This window comes from Podarcis melisellensis (assembly GCF_964234715.1).
Source record: "Podarcis melisellensis genome assembly, chromosome: 13".
In the NCBI taxonomy this organism is placed as follows: domain Eukaryota; kingdom Metazoa; phylum Chordata; class Lepidosauria; order Squamata; family Lacertidae; genus Podarcis; species Podarcis melisellensis.
Genome location: NC_138545.1, coordinates 36260815 through 36282621, shown reverse-complemented (window position 1 = coordinate 36282621; position 21807 = coordinate 36260815). Strand labels below are relative to the sequence as shown.

Sequence of the window (21807 nt, the reverse complement as noted above, 5' to 3'; positions counted from 1 at the left end):
CAGTTCGAAAGCATGTCAAAGTGCAAGTAGATCAATAGGTACCGCTCCGGTGGGAAGATAAATGGTGTTCCCGTGCGCTGCTCTGGTTCGCCAGAAGTGGCTTAGTCATGCTGGCCACATGACCCGGAAGCTGCACGCCGGCTCCCTCGGCCAATAAAGTGAGATGAGCGCCGCAACCCCAGAGTCAGTCACGACTGGACCTTCCATTTCCCACAAATGCCCACTAGATGGAGCTAAATTATTATTTTTTTAACCTTTGCTGTGTAGCGCAGAATGTTCTTCATCTGCAGCTCCCACTGACCACCAATTTTTTTAAAATTCATTGCTTGGATTTTAAAAAAAATCTTTTGATATTGCTTTTGATATTAATTTTTTGGAGGTGGTGGTAGAGGCTGGCAGGTCATCCTGGAAATGTTCTGGGCACCACAGTTCTGGGCACCACAGTTCAAGAAGGACACTGACAAACTGGAACGTGTCCAGAGGAGGGCAACCAAAATGGTCAAAGGCCTGGAAACGATGCCTTATGAGGAACGGCTAAGGGAGCTGGGCATGTTTAGCCTGGAGAAGAGGAGGTTAAGGGGTGATATGATAGCCATGTTCAAATATATAAAAGGATGTCACATAGAGGAGGGAGAAAGGTTGTTTTCTGCTGCTCCAGAGAAGCGGACACGGAGCAATGGTTCCAAACGACAAGAAAGAAGATTCCACCTAAACATTAGGAAGAACTTCCTGACAGTAAGAGCTGTTCGACAGTGGAATTTGCTGCCAAGGAGTGTGGTGGAGTCTCCTTCTTTGGAGGTCTTTAAGCAAAGGCTTGACAACCATATGTCAGGAGTGCTCTGATGGTGTTTCCTGCTTGGCAGGGGGTTGGACTCGATGGCCCTTGTGGTCTCTTCCAACTCTATGATTCTATGATTCTATGATTCTATTCTATGTTTTTACATGGAGTGGGGGTGGCGGCGGTGGACTCAATATATATATTTGTTGGGAAATATTGGATTGTTTTATTTTTTTCTCCAAGAAAAGTTGGACTACATTACTGCCATAGTGGACATGTTGGAAAAGTGATCTCTTTTCGATTTTGTCCAGTTTCCTTTTCCACAGATGCGAACCTGTGTTGCCCACAGAAGCCCTTTCTGTCTTCCTTACTTAATTATGGCTCAATCAGATAATTAAAATTTAAATGAAGTGAAAACTGCATTTTGTCACTTCTTTTATTTCCCTTTTCAGATTGTTAGATCTGAAATCATATCCAATGGGGCTTATTTTCGATAACGGGAATAAGAAAACCCTGACCTACTAGATAAAGTCAGCCATGTGTTTGACAGCTGCAAAAATACACAAATTCCATGCTAGAAATCATTAGGAAAAGTATAGAAAACACTTATCAAAATGAGGATAAGGCTGTTTTAGGCTCTGGACTTGATGGTGGTGGGCTCTTTAGATGCTATCCTGGATTACTCTGTTTCCTTCAAACTGTGACAAGATGATGATGATAATAATAATAATAATAATAATAATAATAATAATAATAATATCATTTATACCCTGCCCATCTGGCCGGGTTTCCCCAGCCACTCTGGGCAGCTCCTAACAGAATATTAAAAACACAATTAAACATCAAACATTCAAAACTTTCCGAAACAGGGCTGCCTTCAGATGTCTTCTAAAAGTCAGATTGCACCCTCCTCATTGAGATAAGTGGGGTCCTGTCCTTTTGCCCCACAATTGTGGCTTAGGGTGGCTATTTTACACCCCTCACACAAACACCAATGACAAACGAGGATGCAGGTATGCAATGTTGTTGTTTAGTCGTTTAGTCGTGTCCGACTCTTCGTGACCCCATGGACCAGAGCATGCCAGGCACTCCTGTCTTCCACTGCCTCCCGCAGTTTGGTCAAACTCATGCTGGTAGCTTCGAGAACACTGTCCAACCATCTCGTCCTCTGTCGCCCCCTTCTCCTTGTGCCCTCCATCTTTCCCAGCATCAGGGTCTTTTCCAGGGAGTCTTCTCTTCTCACGAGGTGGCCAAAGTATTGGAGCCTCAGCTTCAGGATCTGTCCTTCCAGTGAGCACTCAGGGCTGATTTCCTTAAGAATGGAGAGGTTTGATCTTCTTGCAGTCCATGGGACTCTCAAGAGTCTCCTCCAGCACCATAATTCAAAAGCATCAATTCTTTTGTGATCAGCCTTCTTTATGGTCCAGCTCTCACTTCCATACATCACTACTGGGAAAACCATAGCTTTAACTATACGGACCTTCAGTGGCGTAGCGTGGGTTGTCAGCACCCGGGGCAAGGCAAGTAATTTGCGCCCCCTAACCCGTGGATTTGCGCCCCCTAACCCTAACCCCCAGATGTTGCGCCTGGTGCGGCGGCCCCCCCCCTGCAACCCCCACGCTACGCCACTGCGGACCTTCGTTGGCAAGGTGATGTCTCTGCTTTAACCCAAACCCTGCTTTTGCACAAATAAAGGCTGGTGGGACCCAGAGAAATCACGTTTGCCGGGAGCGTCGCCCTTTTAAGGAGGCGCTGCCCCCTAGAGGCCGCTCCGAGGAGCGACGCGAGCCAGTCCGGAGCCTCGCCTTGCCAGATCCAGAGCCGCGGGAATTCGCAGCGGCTTCGGAGCGCAGCGATTCCATCCATCCACCCATCCCATCGCATCCCAGCTTCGCTCGCTCGCTCCTCCGGCGTCTCCGTCGCCTGTGCACCGAAGCAGGTGAGCGGCGGCCGCGTTCCTTTCCCTCTTTGCCTCCCCTGTTCATTCACGCCGTTTCCCCTTCCTACACGCCACGGAGCGTGTTTAATCAGAGCGCGCCTAACAACGTGGGAGTCCCCCCCCCCCCGCGCCGGGTCTTTGATCTTCCTCCCCTCTTCTCCGTTCTACCCCCGCCCCCGCCTCCTCTAAACACACAACGCCATCAATCCCAGGCTTGCACTCCGCGACCCCCACCCCCCCAATTCGGATTTTAACACCCCCTTCTTCTTGTGTGAAATAGAGACCTTCGTCTTTGATGGCGAAGACGCGCCTCTTCATTTTCAAGCTCTCGCCGACCACCCCACCCCTTAATTCTTGCCGCTAGGTTGCAGGGGCGCCTTTCACACAGCCCCCCCAACCCCTTTATGATCTGAACATTTGCAGTGGGTCCCTTTCCTCGTCATTGCATCCTCCTCCCCGCCCCCTACTCTTGCTTTTGATGATGGCTGCTGCGCGCGTGGAAATTCGGCGTTGCAATTCATTCCCCACCCCGGAACAGGAGGAGGGTGATGCCTTGGGTGCTACTGATGGCTTTTAATCCGGTTTCTCTTTAATTATTCTTATTTTAACTATTTAATTATTTAATCTAATTATTTTTATTTTATTCATTTATTCATTTTTATTTTTAATTAAATTTGTATACCGCCCTATACCCCACTTGCGGGTCATATTGATAGATGGATTGTGTTTGATCCCATCCTTTTTCTCTCCACGGAGCTCAAAGGGGGCATACATGGTTCTTCTGTCTCCCTTATTTAATCCCCACTACAACCCTGCGAAGGGACGCAGGTGGCACTGTGGGTTAAACCACAGAGCCTAGGGCTTGCCGATCAGAAGGTCGACGGTTCGAATCCCCGCGACGGGGTGAGCTCCCGTTGCTCGGTCCCTGCTCCTGCCAACCTGGCAGTTCAAAAGCACGTCAAAGTGCAAGTAGATAAATAGGTACCACTCCGGCGGAAAGGTAAACGGCGTTTCCGTGCACTGCTCTGGTTCGCTAGAAACAGCTTTGTCATGCTGGCCACATGACCCGGAAGCTGTACGCCGGCTCCCTCGGCCAATAAAGCGAGATGAGTGCCGCAACCCCAGAGTCGGCCATGACTGGACCTAATGGTCAAGGGTCCCTTTACCTTTACAACCCTACGAGGGAGGCCGCAACCAAGCGAGCTTCACGGCCGAGTGGGGATTTGAAACCTGGCCTCCTAGTCCAACGCTCTTAACCCATTTTAATGTGTTTTTAATCTTTGTTGGAAGCCACCCAGAGTGGCTGGGGAAACCCAGCCAGAAGGGCGGGGTGCAAATAATAAATTACTATTACTGTGCCACGCTGGCTCCCAGTGCCGTAGACCTGCCCTTACCCCAGAAGTAAGTCCCACATGGTTTACTCCCGAGCAAGCTGGTAGAGCATTGCAGCCTCTGTTTTTTGGTTTCCTTCTCCTATCCTCCAATCACGTGGGTTTTTTTTGTTGCTTTTGGGTGAAGCTTGAAAAGTGGTTTCCTCTTCTCATTTTGTTTCGGCAGCAAGGTAGGAGATAAATGTCACAGACATTGTAGAGTTAAAAGGGACCACAAGGATCATCTGAGGGATGTGGGTGGTGCTGTGGGTTAAACCACAGAGCCTAGGACTTGCCAATCAGAAGGTTGGGGGTCCAAATCCCTGTGACGGGGTGAGCTCCCGTTGCTCGGTCCCTGCTCCTGCCAACCTAGCAGTTCGAAAGCATGTCAAAGTGCAAGTAGATAAATAGGTACTGCTCCGGCGGGAAGGTAAGCGGCGTTTCCGTGCACTGCTCTGTTTCGCCAGAAGCGGCTTAGTCCTGCTGGCCACATGACCCGGAAGCTGTACACCAGCTCCCTCGGTCAATAAAGCAAGAGGAGCGCCGCAACCCCAGAGTCGTCCGCGACTGGACTTAATGGTCAGGGGTCCCTTTACCTTTACAAGGGTCATCTAGCCCAGCCCCTGCAATGCAGGACTACTTTTGCCCTATGTGGGACTTGAACCCACAACCCTGAGATGAAGAGTCTCATGCTTTACCAGCCGAGCTATCCCAGGGTATATACATCACCACAGCCTGTTGGCTAGGGGCAATAAATTTTTATATATATATATATATATATATATATATATATATATATATATAGCCCTACCCTGTTTTGGGTGATGTGGAAGGTTTTAGGAAAGGGAGTAGCACTTGAGAGCCATAATGCCTAAGAGTGCTCCTTTTTATCCCCCCCCCATTAATGTTATTGTCATCGTAACAGTTACAATAAAGAAACATGTCATTTGTCATCTTTAGCTGAGATTCCTGCATTGTAGGGGGCTGGGCTAGATGAACTCTGAGGTCCCTTCCAGCTTTATAATTCTATGTCCAATGCGACATTCTGGTGAGTCTTTCAGCTCAGAAACTGTTCTATAGAATACAGTTCCGTCGAGTTCAGTTGTGCTCCTTTTAATTTTTAATCCCATCCTTATCCAAGGAAATTATTATTATTATTATTCGTTTCATTTCTATACCATCATGTATTTTAAAGAAAAAAGGGTGATGTATTCAGTTCTCTCCTCCCTGGTTTATCCTTGCAACAAGCCTGGGAGGTAGGTTAGGCAGAGAGAAAGGCAGGGACAGAGAGGCAGAAAGAGATACTGGCCCAATGTCTCCTAGTGAACTTAAATGACTGAATGAGGATTTGAACCCAGGTCTTGCCAGTCCTAGGGTAGATTCACACCATGCATCAGGATAATCATAAAACAGAACAGGAATACAATGAATTGCAATTGGGTATAACAGAGACAATACAGATATAGTGACAGTAAAAATATATATTAAATCCTGATCACTAAAATATAACCTAAAATTGTCATTTGAAACCTTAATTAATTTGGTAGTACAGCTTGTTCCCTAAGTTTTATGGCACCGTGTATCTAAAGCCCATGAACAACCCTCCACCCCCCCAAAAAATCTTAGGAACGGGGCGGGGGTTGGGACTTTGGTAATACAGCACCCTGAGCAAGGACACAATTTGGTGCCCTCCCCTCTCTCACCTTCCATTCTGTGCATGCTCTCAGTGCCCTGTGTGGGGGAACTGAATCCGGCGCTGCTGAGAACTACAGTTCCCTGAATTCTTGTGGGATAGCCATCTGCTTTAAACGTGTGTTGGGTGTGCTTTAAGTGCAAGGTGTAAATCGGCCTCTAGTCTGTCACCCAAACCACGCTGCTGCCCTAGTTTTTGCTGGTGAGGGTGCCATCGTATCGGTATCATACTTACTATCTGGGTCTGGGCAGGAACCTGTTGTTCATTAGATGCTCTTATTCTTCAACTCAAGAGGTCAGTAAACTTTTTCAGCAGGGGGCCAGTCCACTGTCCCTCAGACCTTGTGGGGGGCCGGACTATATTTTGAAAATAAAAATAAAAATGAGCGAATTCCTATGCCCCACAAATAACCCAGAGATGCATTTTAAATAAAAGGGCACATTCTACTAATGTAAAAACACAGATTCCTGGACCATCCATGGGCTGAATTGAGAAGGTGATTGGGCTGGATCCAGCCCCTGGATTTGCCTACCCATGTCCAACTCCCATCTGCCCCAGTGAGCATACTCATTGGGCAGGGATGATTGAAAACAATAGTCTTCGGACATATGTGTGAATAAGCACACCTTCGCCAGGTAGATGTAAGAGAGGCAAAGAGGGAACTGGGTTGGTGCAACTCTGTAGCAAGAGAGGGGAACCTGTGGCCCATCAGTGCTCTGTAGGTGACCCTCAGATTCCCCCCCCCCTCAGGTTACAACCTTCACTGGTCATGATTTGAACCTCCAGATATTTTTGTCTAGTTAGTATGAAAGAGGTGCATGCGACTGTGTGTACAAATGAGCCTACTTACATAGGCAAAAATTGCAATTATTACTCCACCCACTTTTGGCCTTGGCCCCGCCCACCACTGACAATGTGGCCCCCAAACGGCTGCCCAGAAGGGGCATGTGGCCCTTCAGCTGAAATCGTTTCCCCACCTCTGGTCTTGACACGACAAGTTTCACCTGCTACAATTCCCTCTTCTGCACAATTTTCAAAGTTGCAGATGTCCTAGCCCCTGCTGCAGTCCAGGCAAAGACATTGCATACAGTACTTTTAGAAAGTTGATTAGCGAAATGTGGCGTTACTAGGAACCACCCCCAGTATTTTGTGTCTATTTTTGATTTGTCGGAGTTCTCATACGGTAGAAAATAAAGCGTCTCTTGGCTTGCCTTGTGGGCAGAAAGTCTTTAGTTTTTAAGGGGGGGAAAGATAAAGGACCCCTGACAGTTAAGTCCAGTCGCAGATGACTCTGGGGTTGCAGCGCTCATCTTGCTTTAAAAGCCCAGGAAGCTGGCGTTTGTCCGCAGACAGTTTTTCCGGGTCATGTGGCCAGCATGACTAAGCCGCTTCTGGCGAAACCAGAGCAGCGCACGGAAACGCCATTTACCTTCCTGCCAGAGAGGTACCTATTTATCTACTTGGCACTGGCGTGCTTTCAAACTGCTAGGTTGGCAGGAGCAGGGACCGAGCAATGGGAGCTCACCCCGTCACAGGGATTCGAACCACCGACCTTCTGATCGGCAAGCCCAAGAGGCTCAGTGGTTTAGACCACAGCGCCATCCGCGTCCCATGCTTTTAAATAAATAGTTTGTAAGAACTATTATTTAATTCATATTAGCTTATATAGCTTCGCATATAACTCAGCTGGTAAAACACGGGACTCTTAATTTCAGGGTTGTGGGTTGGACTAGATGACCCCTGGTCCAATTTTACAATTCTATGATTCTATAATACACAAAAGTGATTTACCATGATTTCGGCATTCTAGAGGTGAAAATGGTTGGAGCGGGGCAGGGGCAGCGGTGGCACTAACCCTACAGTTTTCTTGCAAATCAAAGCTCATACTGTGGTTAATAACAGGTTAATAACAGTTTCAGGTTAAGTACGGACCTCTGGAATGAATTAAGTACTTAACCCGAGGTACCGCTGTATTCTAATTGCAGTTTCAAGATTTATAGTTATAGGAATGAATGGACTGGGTGGGGGTTGTGGTGGGGGAGGGATGAGTTGCACGCTGACACCTAAAACGATTTCTTAAGAATTCCCAAGGATAAGAGGAGTTTAAAAAGAGGGGAAAAAGCAACAATTTAAGTGTGGTGTTGACAAAAGTGGAACAATAATGGAAACTAAATCTCAGCGATTCTTTTTTTGAAAATGCGTATGAAATTATATCTCAGCTGCGCTCTTCTCATCCTCAAAATGGCTCTCTCCGTGGTACCGCTTCTGCCCGTTTCGAAAACCGCTGACAATAAAGAGGGCACTTGTGTGTTTTTCTTTGAAAACAAAGAGCAGCAAACATTGGAGCTTTCCATCAGGCTGAGTGGAGCAGGGTCTTACATAAGGGGGAATGTGGTGATAGGCTGGCAGCACAGAGCAGCTCAGCAGCCTACAATTTCCCCCTTCCCCCCCCCCCCCAGCCCCATGGCAGGTCCTAGCTTGTCACGTGAAATCAGGCTCCTATAATCCAGAAGGCTACTGCTTTTGAATGGATGATGTCGGAATCCTTTTCAGCTGCTGGGGAGGGGAAAAAAGGCTGGAGGAGGCTGCTGAGTGAGTAGGTAGGATTTGTATCTGTGTGTGTGAGAGAGAGCTGTTTTACGATGAGATTGATGCTTCCCTAGAGACTATGGCGGCGTAGGCACTAACCTGCTTGCAGCACAAAAATGTCATTTTCCCCTCAATCTGGAATTGTGCATGCTCATCCTGAGTGCACTGCTTTCAGCCTAGATTGAGTCTGGATCATAGCTGTCAACTTTTCCCTTTTTAAAAGGGAAGTTCCCTTATTCCAAATAGGATTCCTCGCAAGAAAAGGGGAAAGTTGACAGCTGTGGTTTGGATCCTGCCATCCCCAATGGTTGGGGTGGATTCAAGTTTCAAGAAAGGGGATTGCGACTAACTACCAGGTGGCGCTGTGTGTTAAACCACAGAGCCTAGGACTTGCCGATCAGAAGGTCGGTGGTTTGAATCCCTGTGATGGGGTGAGCTCCCGTTGCTCGGTCCCTGCTCCTGCCAACCTAGCAGTTCGAAAGCACCTCAAAGTGCAAGTAGATAAATAGGTACCACTCCAGCAGGAAGGTAAACGGCGTTTCTGTGCGCTGCTCTGGTTCGCCAGAAGCGGCTTAGTCATGCTGGCCACATGACCAGGAAGCTTTACGCTGGCTCCCTCGGCCAATAAAGCGAGATGAGCGCCACAACCCCAGAGTCGTCCGCGGCTGGACCTAATAGTCAGGGGTCCCTTTACCTTTACCAGGAAGAACTTTCAGGTGGTGGAAGGTGTTGGGCAGTGGAACAGACTCCATCAAAAACTGGTGGGCTTCACTGGTTTGTTTTTTATAGCAGAGGTTGGACGACCATCTGTCATGGGTGCTTAAGTTTGAGATTCCTGCATTGCCAAGGGCTGGACTGGATGACCCTTGAGGGTCCCTTGCAGCTCGATAGTTCTGTGATTCGATAGTTCCTTGATATGTGCTTGAAAATCCACTCTTAGATGAGGTTTACCTTTTCCTCCCTGCTCGTGCCCCAGGTGAACAGAAGAGGAGGAAGCGGTGATCAGGGTGGATAAAAATCAATGATTTTTTAAAAATAAATAAATAAATCAGATTTTTAAAATTTAAATCGGATTTTAAAATAAAATGCTTTTGGAGGAAAAAAGTGCAAGTAGATAAATAGGTACCGCTCCGGCGGGAAGGTAAACGGTGTTTCCGTGCGCTGCTCTGGTTCGCCAGAAGCTGCTTAGTCATGCTGGCCACATGACCCGGAAGCTGTAAGCCGGCTCCCTCGGCCAGTAAAGCGAGATGAGCACCTCAACCCCAGAGTCAACCACGACTGGACCTAATGGTCAGGCGTCCCTTTACCTTTACCTGTGATATGTAAAATGAACTATGGATTGTCTGCGGGCCGGATTTAGGAGGCGATTGGGCCAGATCCAGCCCCCGGGCCTTAGTTTGCCTACCCATGGTTTAAGGAGTCATTTGGCGCCTAGATTATATATCTGAGTTTCAATAATAATAATAATAATAATAATAATAATAATAATTTATTGATACCCTGCCCATCTGGCTGAGTTTCCCAAGCCACTCTGGGCAGCTCCCAACAGAATATTAAAAACACGATAAAACATCAAACATTAAACACTTCTCTAAACAGCGCTGCCTTCAGATGTCTTCTAAAAATCAGATGGTTGTTTATTTCCTTGACATCTGATGGGAGGGCATTCCACAGGGCGGGCGCCACTACCGAGAAGGCCCTCTGCCTGGTTCCCTGCAACCTCACTTCTTGCAGGGAGGGAACCACCAGAAGGCCCTCGGAGCTGGACCTCAGTGTCCAGGCTGAATGACGGGGGTGGAGCCAGTCCTTCAGATATACTGGGCTGAAGTCCTTGCCTTTCATATTGTGTTTCGCTACCCTGATTTCCAGCTAGCCTCCCTGCCAGCTCAGAAACCCTCTGGCTCTCTCTCCATGCTCTCATCCCGACAATAAATTCCATTTCTTGTTAGACCAGAGATGGGCAATCTTTGGTCCTGGAAGCTGAATGTAACCCCCAGGTCTCTCTGTCTGGCCCTTGGGAAATACCCCAGGCGATATTTTCCCCAGCGTTGCTCCACACCCTCTTTGAGTGCTTTTGCCTGGCTAGCAAAATGCACCTTTGACCTGCTGTAAAGAATATTTCTTGCTCGGCTGGCTAGAAGATGGAAAGATGGTGTGAGCTGATGTGTACTGTATGTAGAAACCTTTCGATTCTGTGTGTGCCTGTCACATAGCTTACTTTATAAAGGTATTTCCTGCAGCCAACCTGTGTCTTTCTGTCCCTTCCTCCAGGGATGCCTTGCCGTGGATCGTAAATAGCCAATTGATTATATTTATATGCTTGCACGAATTTTAGAAGAAAGTTGACCTTCATTTCCAGCTCCAGACTGATTAAAACATTCTATTGCAGGCAATTTCCATGATTGGACTACAGTCGTACCTTGGTTCTCGAACGCCTTGGTATTTGGATGTGAGTGTTCCGGTTTGCAAACATTTTTTGGAAGCCAAAAATCCAACGTAGCTTCCTCGGCTTCCAATTGAGTGCAGGAAATTCCTGCGGCCAATCAGAAGCCATGCCTTGGTTTTCGAATGTTTTTGGAAGTCGAACGGACTTCCGAAACGGATTATGTTCGAGAACCAAGGTACGGCTGTATTTATGTATAGCCCAGATCATCAAATCAGTGCAGAAAATGTGTTCTTGAAGTTTCCTGGCTGCCTCTGCTGCCAGAAAAACTTTTGCGCTTTGCTTTACAGTTTTTCCCATTGGGATTTTAAGATTTTATAAAACTGGCATCTTTAAAATGCTTACAAAACATTTGCAAAATTCTGCAACGTTTTTAGCTGCTTAGTTCAGGCAGCAAGGATGTAAAAATACCTGCTCAAGATATTTACGCAGTCTTTAGACTACAGATCCATGATGGAGCGGAGCTGGAGACAGAATATGCATGTGTGATTATATCTGAGGCCCGGCTGTAATGGAAGCAATCCTCTGATAATTTAAGGCCAAAGATCCAAAAGGGTTTCCAAAAGAAATCCATTGTGCTTCCCACCCCTACTAGATCGAAAGACAAAATTCTTCCTTGCGGGTTTCAATATCCCTAATTTAAGTGGCTGAGGGTAGTATTCAGATAATGTTCATCAGGGTCCTACCTTGGAATCTGCTAGGCTAGGAAGCTGTGAGTAAGGAGGTGATTTAGGTGCCTCTGGGCATGTGCAGAAGGCCAGCTCCAGAAGGGGGGCATTTGCCAAGAGCTCAGTAGAGTATGAATCTCAAGGTTGTGGGTTTGAGCCCCATGTTGGGCAGAAGCTTCCTGCATGGCAGGGGGTTGGACTAGACTATTCTTTTGGTCCCTTCCAACTCTACAATATCGAGAAGCTCCAAAATGAGTGGGGCTCCTAAAAGCAGCTCACCATTTCAACTTTGCACAGAGTATCTCAATCAGATAAGATGCAGCCCGAGAGAATTCTCATTTTGCACATTCAACCTATTCCAGTTTAGCCGGGTCGCTTGACTCCCTCTCTCCCAGATTCTGAATCCGGGTCTGCCTTCAGGCCCCACCAAACATCTACGAGTCCATTAGCAAAAGGGATGTGACTCCTCCGTCCCCAGAGTACTATTGATCCCTCGGTTATTGATGGAGCCCCTGCTCGTGGGCATGTTGGCTGTGTGATGGATTATTTCCCTCTGCTGCCAGAAGACCAGGTTGAGATTTCTCTTGCGAGCTGTCAGCGAGGGCTGCATTAATAATGGAGTGTCTTAGGGGTGACCGGCCAGGGCAATTTCCTTGGCTTGTGTTTTTATTTATTTTTTAAGTGGCTTGCTTGGAAAGATAAGCCTGCAAATTGCGTGGCTTCTGTTTGCTGAAACCCTGGAAGGTGTAGAAGTGAAACTTGAAGCTCAGGAGAAGCTCATCATTGTAGCCCCCATAGCCCCCAAATACCAGCAACTATGTTGATCATGTTGTTGGAGCCTCAGCTTCACAATCTGTCCTTCCAGTGAGCACTCAGGGCTGATTTCCTGAAGAATGGATAGGGTTGATCTTCTTGCAGTCCATGGGACTCTCAAGAGTCTCCTCCAGCACCATAATTCAAAAGCATCCATTCTTTGGCGATCAGCCTTCTTTATGGCCCAGCTCTCACTTACATATGTTGAACATATGTAATACAAATTGGGATGTTAATTTGTTGTTGTACTACATCCTTCATCATCCCTGACCACTGGCTGTGCTGACTGGGGCTGATGGGAGTTGGAGTGCAATGACAGCAGGAGGGCCACAGGTTCGCCTTTCCAGATATAATTCTGAAAGAGTAGTGCCTGCTCCCCAGTTTATTATGTTCCACTAACAGTTACAAGATGGTGAGCTGGCAAAGGGCAATGCAGTGGTTAACATGTGTCACTTTGGGGAGAGTTGGGCCCATGTGCCTTCATCAGCCCTAGTTTAGGAATATTATCCTGACAGAGAAGGGGTTGGGAACCTTTTTAGGTTCCCTCATGGTCTTCCTGCGACCGCAATACCTCAAGGACCACCTCATCCCATATGAACCAACCTGGACTCTGCAACCATCCTCTGAGACCCCTCTTTGTGTGCCTCCTCCACAAGAGGTTCAGAGGGCGGCAACACAAGAGCAGGGCCTTTTCTGCAGTGGCTCTCTATTTGTGGAATGCTCTCCACAGGGAGGCCTCCTTGCTGTTGGGACGGGGGCGAGATTAAATTCAGTTTGCACTTAAATGCAAACAACTCGAATAATTTGCAAACTGATGCAGAAATGTGAAGAACTGAAGATTGGGGGGAGGGGGGAAAGAGAGAGAAACCAGATTGACAGATTCATCTATCCCTTGCCTGGAGATGGCATGTGGTCCCCTCTGGGGGTGGGTCCTCAGCGTTATAGTGGTACCTCGGGTTACCTACGCTTCAGGTTACATACGCTTCAGGTTACAGACTCTGCTAACCCAGAAATATTACCTCGGGTTCAGAACTTTGCTTTAGGATGAGAACAGAAATCGTGCAGCGGTGGCAGCGGAAGGCCTCATTAGCTAAAGTGGTATCTCAGGTTAAGAACAGTTTCAGGTTAAGAACGGACCTCCGGAACGAATTAATTACTTAACCCGTGGTACCACTGTACTCCCAAAGGATGTGTAAGTCTAGAAATGGATTTTTGTCGTTCATATTTTAATCGAAGTGGGAAGACTATCTTTGAGGGCATCTAATGCTCACCTCTTCTAGGAGGCAAACATTGCCAAGCCCACAACACTCATTTCTGGACCTGAGCCTAGAGAACACAAGCATCTCATTTGAACCTTGGGCCTCCCTGATCCAAACCCAGCACTGTTATTGTACCCCAGCCTCCCCACTCTGGTGCCTTCTGTATGCTGTCAGACTACAACTCCCATCATCTCTGACCATTGGCTAACTGGGAGTTGGAATCTAAGGATATCTGGAAGACAGCCTGTTGGTGCTGGCTGCTCAACCCCTTGTAGCAACCTGGTTTTCTTCTGTTTGTAAATAGGTAAAGCTGCACGAGGTTTGAAAAGCTGCTTTGCTTGCTTATGGTTAGTAGCTAGCTTAGAACTATTTTTATGCTTTGAGTGTGAGCATCTGTTGAGCTGTTCAGCTCCAGTTTCGAGAAGGGAGAGGATGCAACGAATAAAGCCCATCCTGTACAGGGAAAGCACAGGGAGCAGTCCAAGAACTGCCAAGAGATGCGAAAAGAAAACAATCCAAAAATCATAAGCAGTATAGTGAGAAGCGCCGCTGCAGGCAAATCCCCCGCGATAGAGTCGAATGCCTTATCCCGAGCATCCTGAGTCTACTGCTTTCATCAGAAGCGTCTCCATAGGCTTGCAAGCAGCAATCACAACTCTGCAAATGGAATAAACCCAAAAGGACAGCATCCCAAAGCTGAATCAAATGGGTGGGGGGAGATGCAGGAGGCAGACTTATGAACTCATGTTTTATAACCCCCACTTGTGTGTTTTGAACTATTAGGTCCCCATAAGATGATTGTCTCTGTTGAGATTTCTTAGCCGACTAGTTTCTAAGGAACTACAGATTCCTATGGTTGTAGAACTTAGAAGGTTAAGGGAAGAAAGTGTTCACTCCCTTTCCTGGAGTGCTGATCTTCAAAACATAGGGGGTACACTGGGAGGGTTCTTTTGCCTGAAACCTAGGCTTGGTCCTGTTAGCAGTGTGGGTAAACAATCTCATCCTGCTTTTTAATGCTTTTAAAAAGCTCTTAAAGAGAAGCTTTCCAACACCAAAGCTTGAGCAGAGAGACCCACCTGTCTTTAGTTCTGGCTCCGCCCACCACTGACATTGGCTCCGCCCATTATGGACATTAAGTCCTCGACCAATTACCAGTAAGGGGAAGTGGTCCTCAACAATGAAAGCTCAGAGACCAAGGCATGGTCAGGGAGTCAGCCAGCAATAAATCACACAGAGTAAGTGAACGAGGAACAAGGCCTGCTCAGGGATGCGAGGCCTAATGAGCACAGCAGCTCTTCTCAAGGTAGGGCTTGCCCCTATGAGGCAGTTGTGGGAGCAGAAGGTCCCTGGCTGCCTAAATCTCCTCCTCCCCATGGTCTTTCCCAAGCAATCTGAGACTACGCCGCCGTGCCTGTCTCTGCTGCTCTCTCTTCATACCTCTTCTGGTTCTGGGAGACTTGGTGGGAGGGGAGCTTCTTCACTAGTCTGACCCATCTCTGCCTCTGTTGCTGATTCTGGACTTCTCTCTGCCATAGACTCTCCCTGCTCACTAAGCCCTGTCACCCCTTCATCTTCTGACACTTCTTTCTCCCAATCTCCTCCCTCTGACCACTCATTGTCATCCCACTACCACTCTCCAGTTTCTGAGCCTTCTTCCTTTGGGGATTCCCCAGCTGGTGCCTCCCACCATTCCTCTGTGTCTAGCCAGCCCATGACAGGCGGTTGCTGCCCCTGGGTTCAGTACAGTAGACCCTCTGAATGCGCCCCTTGGGGGCCTTGACTGACTCCTCCCCAACTTTCTGGAAATAAGAACTGGTTTTGTAAGCTCAGCTCCGTTCTGGCCCTAGATTCAAAGCATGTTCGGAGTTCTCTGTTCTTTAATTCTAGGTGCGTTTCTACAGTTGGCAGATCTTGTGGTTGTAGGCACAGACAAGACAAGCTGGAAGCTGCCCTCCTCATGCCCTAGACTAGGCATGTCCAACAGGTCGATCTCCTAGTTATTTCTCTCCACCAAAAAAAGCTCAAGAACTTTGGCTCCCTAAAAGCATAGATCACTGTCAGTTTTTTTTATATTGTGAGTAGATCGCAATCTCTTGGGAGTTGGACGTGCCAGCCCTAGACCATCTATCAGTTGTTCCATTTCTCTCCTCTTCATAGCACCGCCAAGAAGACTCACCAGAAGGAACGCCAGCCACCTGAACTTCTGACACTGCGCAAACATCCCCAGCTGCTGAGATGCCTGTTGCTTCCACTGACTCAGAGACAGGTAATGACTCGCTCCTATCTCAGCATCCCCAAACCTGCTCCACTCCGAGTACAGTCGTACCTTGGTTTTCGAACAGCTTAGTTCTCGAACGTTTTGGCTCCCGAACGCCGCAAACCCAGAAGCTACTGTTCCGGTTTGCGAACTGTTTTTGGAAGCTGAACGTCTGCCGGGGCTTCCGATTGGCTGCAGGAGCTTCCTGCAGCCAATCAGAAGCCGGGCTTTGGTTTCCAAACATTTTGGAAGTCGAAGGGACTTCCGGAACGGATTCTGTTCAACTTACAAGGTACGACTGTGCTACAGATTATTCCTCAAATATCTGCTTTGTACCATTTTACGACTGCCTGCAAGTATGCGGGGCTACGGCTGGAACCAAACACTTGCTCGCGAGCACACCTTGGCAGACGAATCCAGGTGGGAAAAGTTTCCTTGATGATGGGGGGGGGGGAGCTTGCAAAAGCAGCTATAGAAAACAAACGTGCCTATATGTAAAGGTATATAAGAAAATTCTAAAATCCATGGTAGGGTGGTACCTTCAATTAGCCCAACCAAAATATCACAAAGCAGTGGGAAAGCTGTTGAGTTCTCCAGAGCTTTTCATCAGATCAGGTGTGGGGAAGGCCTCAAGATGTTGCTGGACTCCAGCTCCCATCAACCCCAGAAAGCATGACCAATGGCCAGCGATGATGGGAGTTGTAGTTCAGCCATATCTGGAGGGCCACAGGCTTCCTGCACCAGGGCTAAATGGTAAACAGAGCAATGTGAGGTGGAAGACTTCATTGTTGTTTTTTGGGGCTGATGTTGAAGCCAAGGAGTCTGCCTCTAGGGCTGGGCAATATACCGTCCAAAACTGTTTTGAAGTCCATATCAAGATATTGGTTTCATAATTTTTGACCTGGCGATATATACCACCAATCATGATGTGTCTTTGCTATGCAAAAATCACCATGTGGGAGAGGGTGATCCAGTCACGCTTCCGAAGGGTCCTGACGGCTCCTCCGTTGCATGAGCATCCCGCTGGCCCTCAATGCCTCTTACCCGGGTCTACCTTGCAGGGGTGGCAGCGGTGGCGGCTGACATGGGCTACGACGGTTACTACTGGCCCTCGGTGAAGGAGGAGATGGAGACGGGGAGCTGCTCTGGGGGGTTCCCTGCCCCCAAGGCTGTTAGCGGCCCGGAAGGGAAGGACCCCAGAAATAACCCAGATCTCTCCCCGTGGTCTTGCAGCTCTAGGTTATTCACTTATTATACACCAGATTCTGCAAACAGCCCCAACAAGCCACCCCCTCCCCAGATCTGACTGCAAGGAGGAAAGTAAAGGAGGCAAGAAGAGCAAAACTCGCACCGCAGATTCCAGATGCAGAAATATCTCAGTCTACAACAGATCCGAGAACAGGCCTCAGCCTTGGGACTCACCGTGTGGGAGAAAGCGTGATAGTTCCATCCTTATTCCAGACATTGTGATATATCAGTATATTGCAACATTTGGTTGTGATACATTGTGATGTTGAAAACCACGTACCACCCAGCCCTGGTGATTCAGTGGGGGGAGAAGGTAGCAGACATAAAAATGTGGTCCTGTGCAGGTATTTGCTTTCCTTTGCCCTTGCTTTTGTTGCTGCGAAGCCGAGTGCACTTTCCCATGGCGTAACATGATCCTGACTCATTCTGCTTTTGGTATCAGGGTTTGCATGGCCTTCCTTTTCCGCGGTGTTTTGCATCAAAAGTTCTTATTGTTGCTGGGAAATATAAGCAGGAGCTGAGTGAACAGTGTTGAGTATCTTAATTTCCCTCCAGCTTCTTTGAGGTGTTTAGTCTAAGTGGGGCTCTCAGAGTTTGTTGTCATTCCTACGAGTTTCTCATAAACTATCTTTTGTGCTGTTGTTTTCTTGGCGCTGAGGACAAGATTATAACATCGTTTGGGAAGTACTTGATAGTCAGGGTGCTGTGTATATGGCACAGACTTCTTGTCAATAACTCTTGGGATTTTCACCATTCCAAATATTCCGACACTCAAAAAGGTGCATATTTTGAGAGAAACTGCAACTCCATTCACACAGCAGTTTGTTCCATGTGGTCTTTGTTTCAGAAATGCAGTTGGGCTACTTCAGTTGCTTTTGTTTGATTTGGAAACAGCCCAAAGTCTGTGAATTTTGATAACAAACGTGGTTTGCGACGGGGGTTGAATAACTTCGAACACAGCTGTACATCTTAACGTGGTTTGTCGCTTGACGGAGGTGGCCTCTGTTCTTTCAAATTTCAGTGGTGCCTACAAGAAATTTGCAAAATAACTAAGCAAATATTAGAAGTCACCCCAGAACTGGCCCTTCTAAACATCTTCCAAGATAAAAATGCTCACTCACACCATAAAGAGCTCATAACCAACCTACTCTCAGCAGCCAGAAACATCATAGCCAGACACTGGAGAGACCTGTCAGGAGTAAGCATGGATCATGGATAGGCAAACTAAGGCATGGGGCCAGATCCGGCCCAATCGCCTTCTAAATCTGGCCCATGGGTGGTCTGGGAATCAGTGTGTTTTTACATGAGTAGAATGTGTGCTTTTATTTAAAATGCATCTCTGGGTTATTTGTGGGGCATAGGAATTTGTTCATTTCCCCCCCAGAAAATATAGTCTGGCCCCACACATGGTCTGAGGCACGATGGACCGGCCCTCGGCTGAAAAAGGGTGCTGACCCCTGATGGATCAATGGTATCAAATAGTATGGGAAACAGCCTTATTAGAAAAACTAACCATGGAAACTGACATGGGGACAAATAGAAGAAGACGCCTTCACCCCGGTATGGTTCCCCTTCAGGGGCGCCGACTTATAAAAAATATTGGGGGGGGCCAAGACCTCCAAACCGCTGCTGCTGGGGGAACGAAAGGGGCGAGCCCCGGGCTGCCCCGACCTTAAGTGAACCTGTGAGGGCCCGCCCTTTGCGGCAGCCGATTGGCTGCCGCCGTGGGCGGTGAATATTAATGATGTAGCATTTTTGTGCTTCATGCTGTGGCCACAGACATGTGATCTGATGGTGAATTTGGGGTGACCCAATGCAAAAATCCTGAGAATCCCTGTGGATCCATGCTTTGTAACCACGTTTTTGCACCATTGCAGCCCCAGGCAACAGTGGGTGTGTGATTTTTGGGGGGCAGGCTGTAGCCATGGACATGCTATGTGCTCTGATGGTGAATTTGGGGTGACCCAATGCAAAGATCCTGAGGATCCATGTGGATCCATGCTTTTTAACCACATTTTTGCACCACTGCAGCCCCAGGCAGCAGTGGGTGCGTGATTTTGGGGGGGCAGGCTGTAGCCATGGACATGCTATGTGATCTGTTGGTGAATTTGGGGTGACCCAATGCAAAGATCCTGAGGATCCATGTGGATCCATGCATTTTAACCACATTTTAAGTGGGGAGGGAAGGAAAAACACAGAATGGACAAGGAGCACGAGAGGGGTGTGCAGAGAAGCAGCTGGCTAAGAATGCAGGAGAGGGGTATAACGGGAGGGAGGAAAGGAAGGCAAAAGTTTTCCCTCACCTACCCACCCAAGCCAGCCAGCTCGCACGCGCTCTCTCACTCTCTCTCTCTCTCTCTCTCCCCCTCCTGCATGTTTTCAGCAGCACTCTGCTTTCCCCTCTCCTTGCCTGGAGGGGAGGGGCTTTCCCTGCTCTTTGTTCCGTTTGAGCAAACACAGCAAGGAAACAGAGGAGGGTGGGCAGTAAGACCCTGAGGCAGAATGCAGGAAAGCAGCCGCTTCCTCTTTTCAGGTTTCCCTTCTCCGACGCGCGATTTTCGGCTCCAGGAACCACACATTCGCTCTATAACATGCACAGACATTTCCCCTTCCCTTTTAGAAGAAAAAAATCTGTGTGTTATAGAGGGAAAAAATATGGTAATAATTTTCTTAAATTATTGGGGGGGGGCTCCGCCCCCCCAAACGAATTTTTGAGGGGGCTCGGGCCCCCTCAGGCCCCATGGAGTCAGCACCTATGGTCGAGAGCCCGCAACCCCACCCCCTCTCTAGATCGGGAGTGGCTTTGTTTTAACTCATTACTGAATGTATTTTAAAAGGTAACTATCGTCAAACAAGGAAAATAAAAAATACCAACATAAATTTGTGATTTTACAAAGCATAATATAACTAATAATTTTCTTAAATTATTGGGGGGGCAGAGCCCCCCCAAACGAATTTTTGAGGGGGCTCGGGCCCCCTCAGGCCCCATGGAGTCGGCGCCTATGTTCCCCTTTATCACATACATAGTCCAACAAGACAACAACAAGAATCCCCTGACAGCAGACGGATCAATCTGGCTAACCTGATCCAAACAACCACCCACCCACCCACCCTACTCACACACAAAAACAAATCTCACTACAGCAAACCAAAGACAACCAACCACATCCTAAGCCACCACTAGCCTCTCTCACCGTTTAGTTTAGTTAAAGTTATGGTTTTCCCAGTAGTGATGCATGGAAGTGAGAGCTGGACCATAAAGAAGGCTGATCGCCAAAGAATTGATGCTTTTGAATCTGGTGCTGGAGGAGACTCTTGAGAGTCCCATGGACTGCAAGAAGATCAAACTTCTCCATTCTGAAGGAAATCAGCCCTGAGTGCTCACTGGAAGGACAGATCCTGAAGCTGAGGCTCCAATACTTTGGCCACCTCATGAGAAGAGAAGACTCCCTGGAAAAGACCTTGATGCTGGGAAAGATTGAGGGCACAAGGAGAAGTGGGTGACAGAGGATGAGATGGTTGGACAGAGGATGAGATGGTTGCACGACTAAACAACAACAACCACTCTCACCACCAAGGAAATACAACAAGCCAATAGTAAGAGAACCCACACAAGTGACGCTGACACAAAAACCAAGGAAAAAGAGGAACTTTCATGCAGTTTTGGGTACATGTGTGAGCCAGAGGTGCAGTGATGAGCCGCTGTGCATGGGGGTGGTGAGGCGAGCCCCCCGCGGTGTGCCTTTTTGTCACTCACCCTCAGGGATGGCACCCGGGCCACGCCGCCCCTGCCCCCCTTTGTATGCCTCTGCTCCCAGGGTGCACATCTCATGGACCACAGGAGCCATTTGGTTTCAAGTCTCTGCACTCATACTCAGCATCCTCACCTGCTAGCTCTCGTCTCGATTTCTAAGCTCCTGCCTGTCCAATTATATCTCCTCTCCAAATCTTTCGATTACACAGGGAGCGCAGCTTGTAATCCTCGCAGCTCTGCATAAGCCGGTTAACCACACATGGTAGTGAAAGTGTCAGGTCTTGCCCTAAGCTGAGAGCTATCACAACTGTGGATGAAGTTTGCAGGCTAGAATTCCAAAGAGCCTTCATACATACCCACAGCCCCTATTAGACTGGATATTAAAGGTAAAGGTAAAGGGATCCCTGACCATTAGGTCCAGCCGTGACCGACTCTGGGGTTGCAGCACTCATCTCGCTTTACTGGCCGAGGAAGCCAGCGTACAGCTTCCAGGTCATGTGGCCAGGATGACTAAGCCGCTTCTGGCGAACCAGAGCAGCGCACAGAAACGCCGTTTACCTTCCCGCCAGAGCGGTACCTGTTTATCTACTTGCACTTTGACGTGCTTTTGAACTGCTAGGTTAGCAGGAGAAGGGACCGAGCAACGGGAGCTCACCCCGTCGCGGGGATTCAAACCACCGACCTTCTGATTGGCAAGTTCTAGGCTCTGTGGTTTAACCCACAGCGCCACCCGCGTCCCAGTCTGGATATTAGGCAGCCCCTATTCCCTCCCTCCTTTCCTTTTCTCTAGCCAAGTACAAAACCCCATCTGCTAGGGTAAAGCGTGGCTCTGTGTGCATATAATAGGGGTACAAGCATGTTTTCTATTGGGGAACGCGGGTGGCGCTGTGCTCTAAACCACTGAGCCGATCAGCTTGCCGATCAGAAGGTCAGTGGTTCAAATCCCCGCAACAGGGTGAGCTCCTGTTCTTCTGTCCCTGCTCCTGCCAACCTAGC

General features: G+C 48.2%; 1 protein-coding gene across 1 annotated transcript in view; it reads left to right on the top strand.

Annotated features, from left to right (window-relative positions):
- Window positions 1–2548: 2548 nt before the first annotated feature.
- The window catches only part of MPP2 (MAGUK p55 scaffold protein 2), a 66173-nt gene continuing 46914 nt past the window's right edge, over window positions 2549–21807 (top strand). The window contains exons 1-2 of the mRNA XM_081884543.1: window positions 2549–2717; window positions 15710–15818. Of these exons, the coding sequence (XP_081740669.1) occupies window positions 15788–15818 (31 nt within the window). The 5' untranslated portion in view covers window positions 2549–2717; window positions 15710–15787. The remainder of the gene's footprint in view (window positions 2718–15709; window positions 15819–21807) is intronic.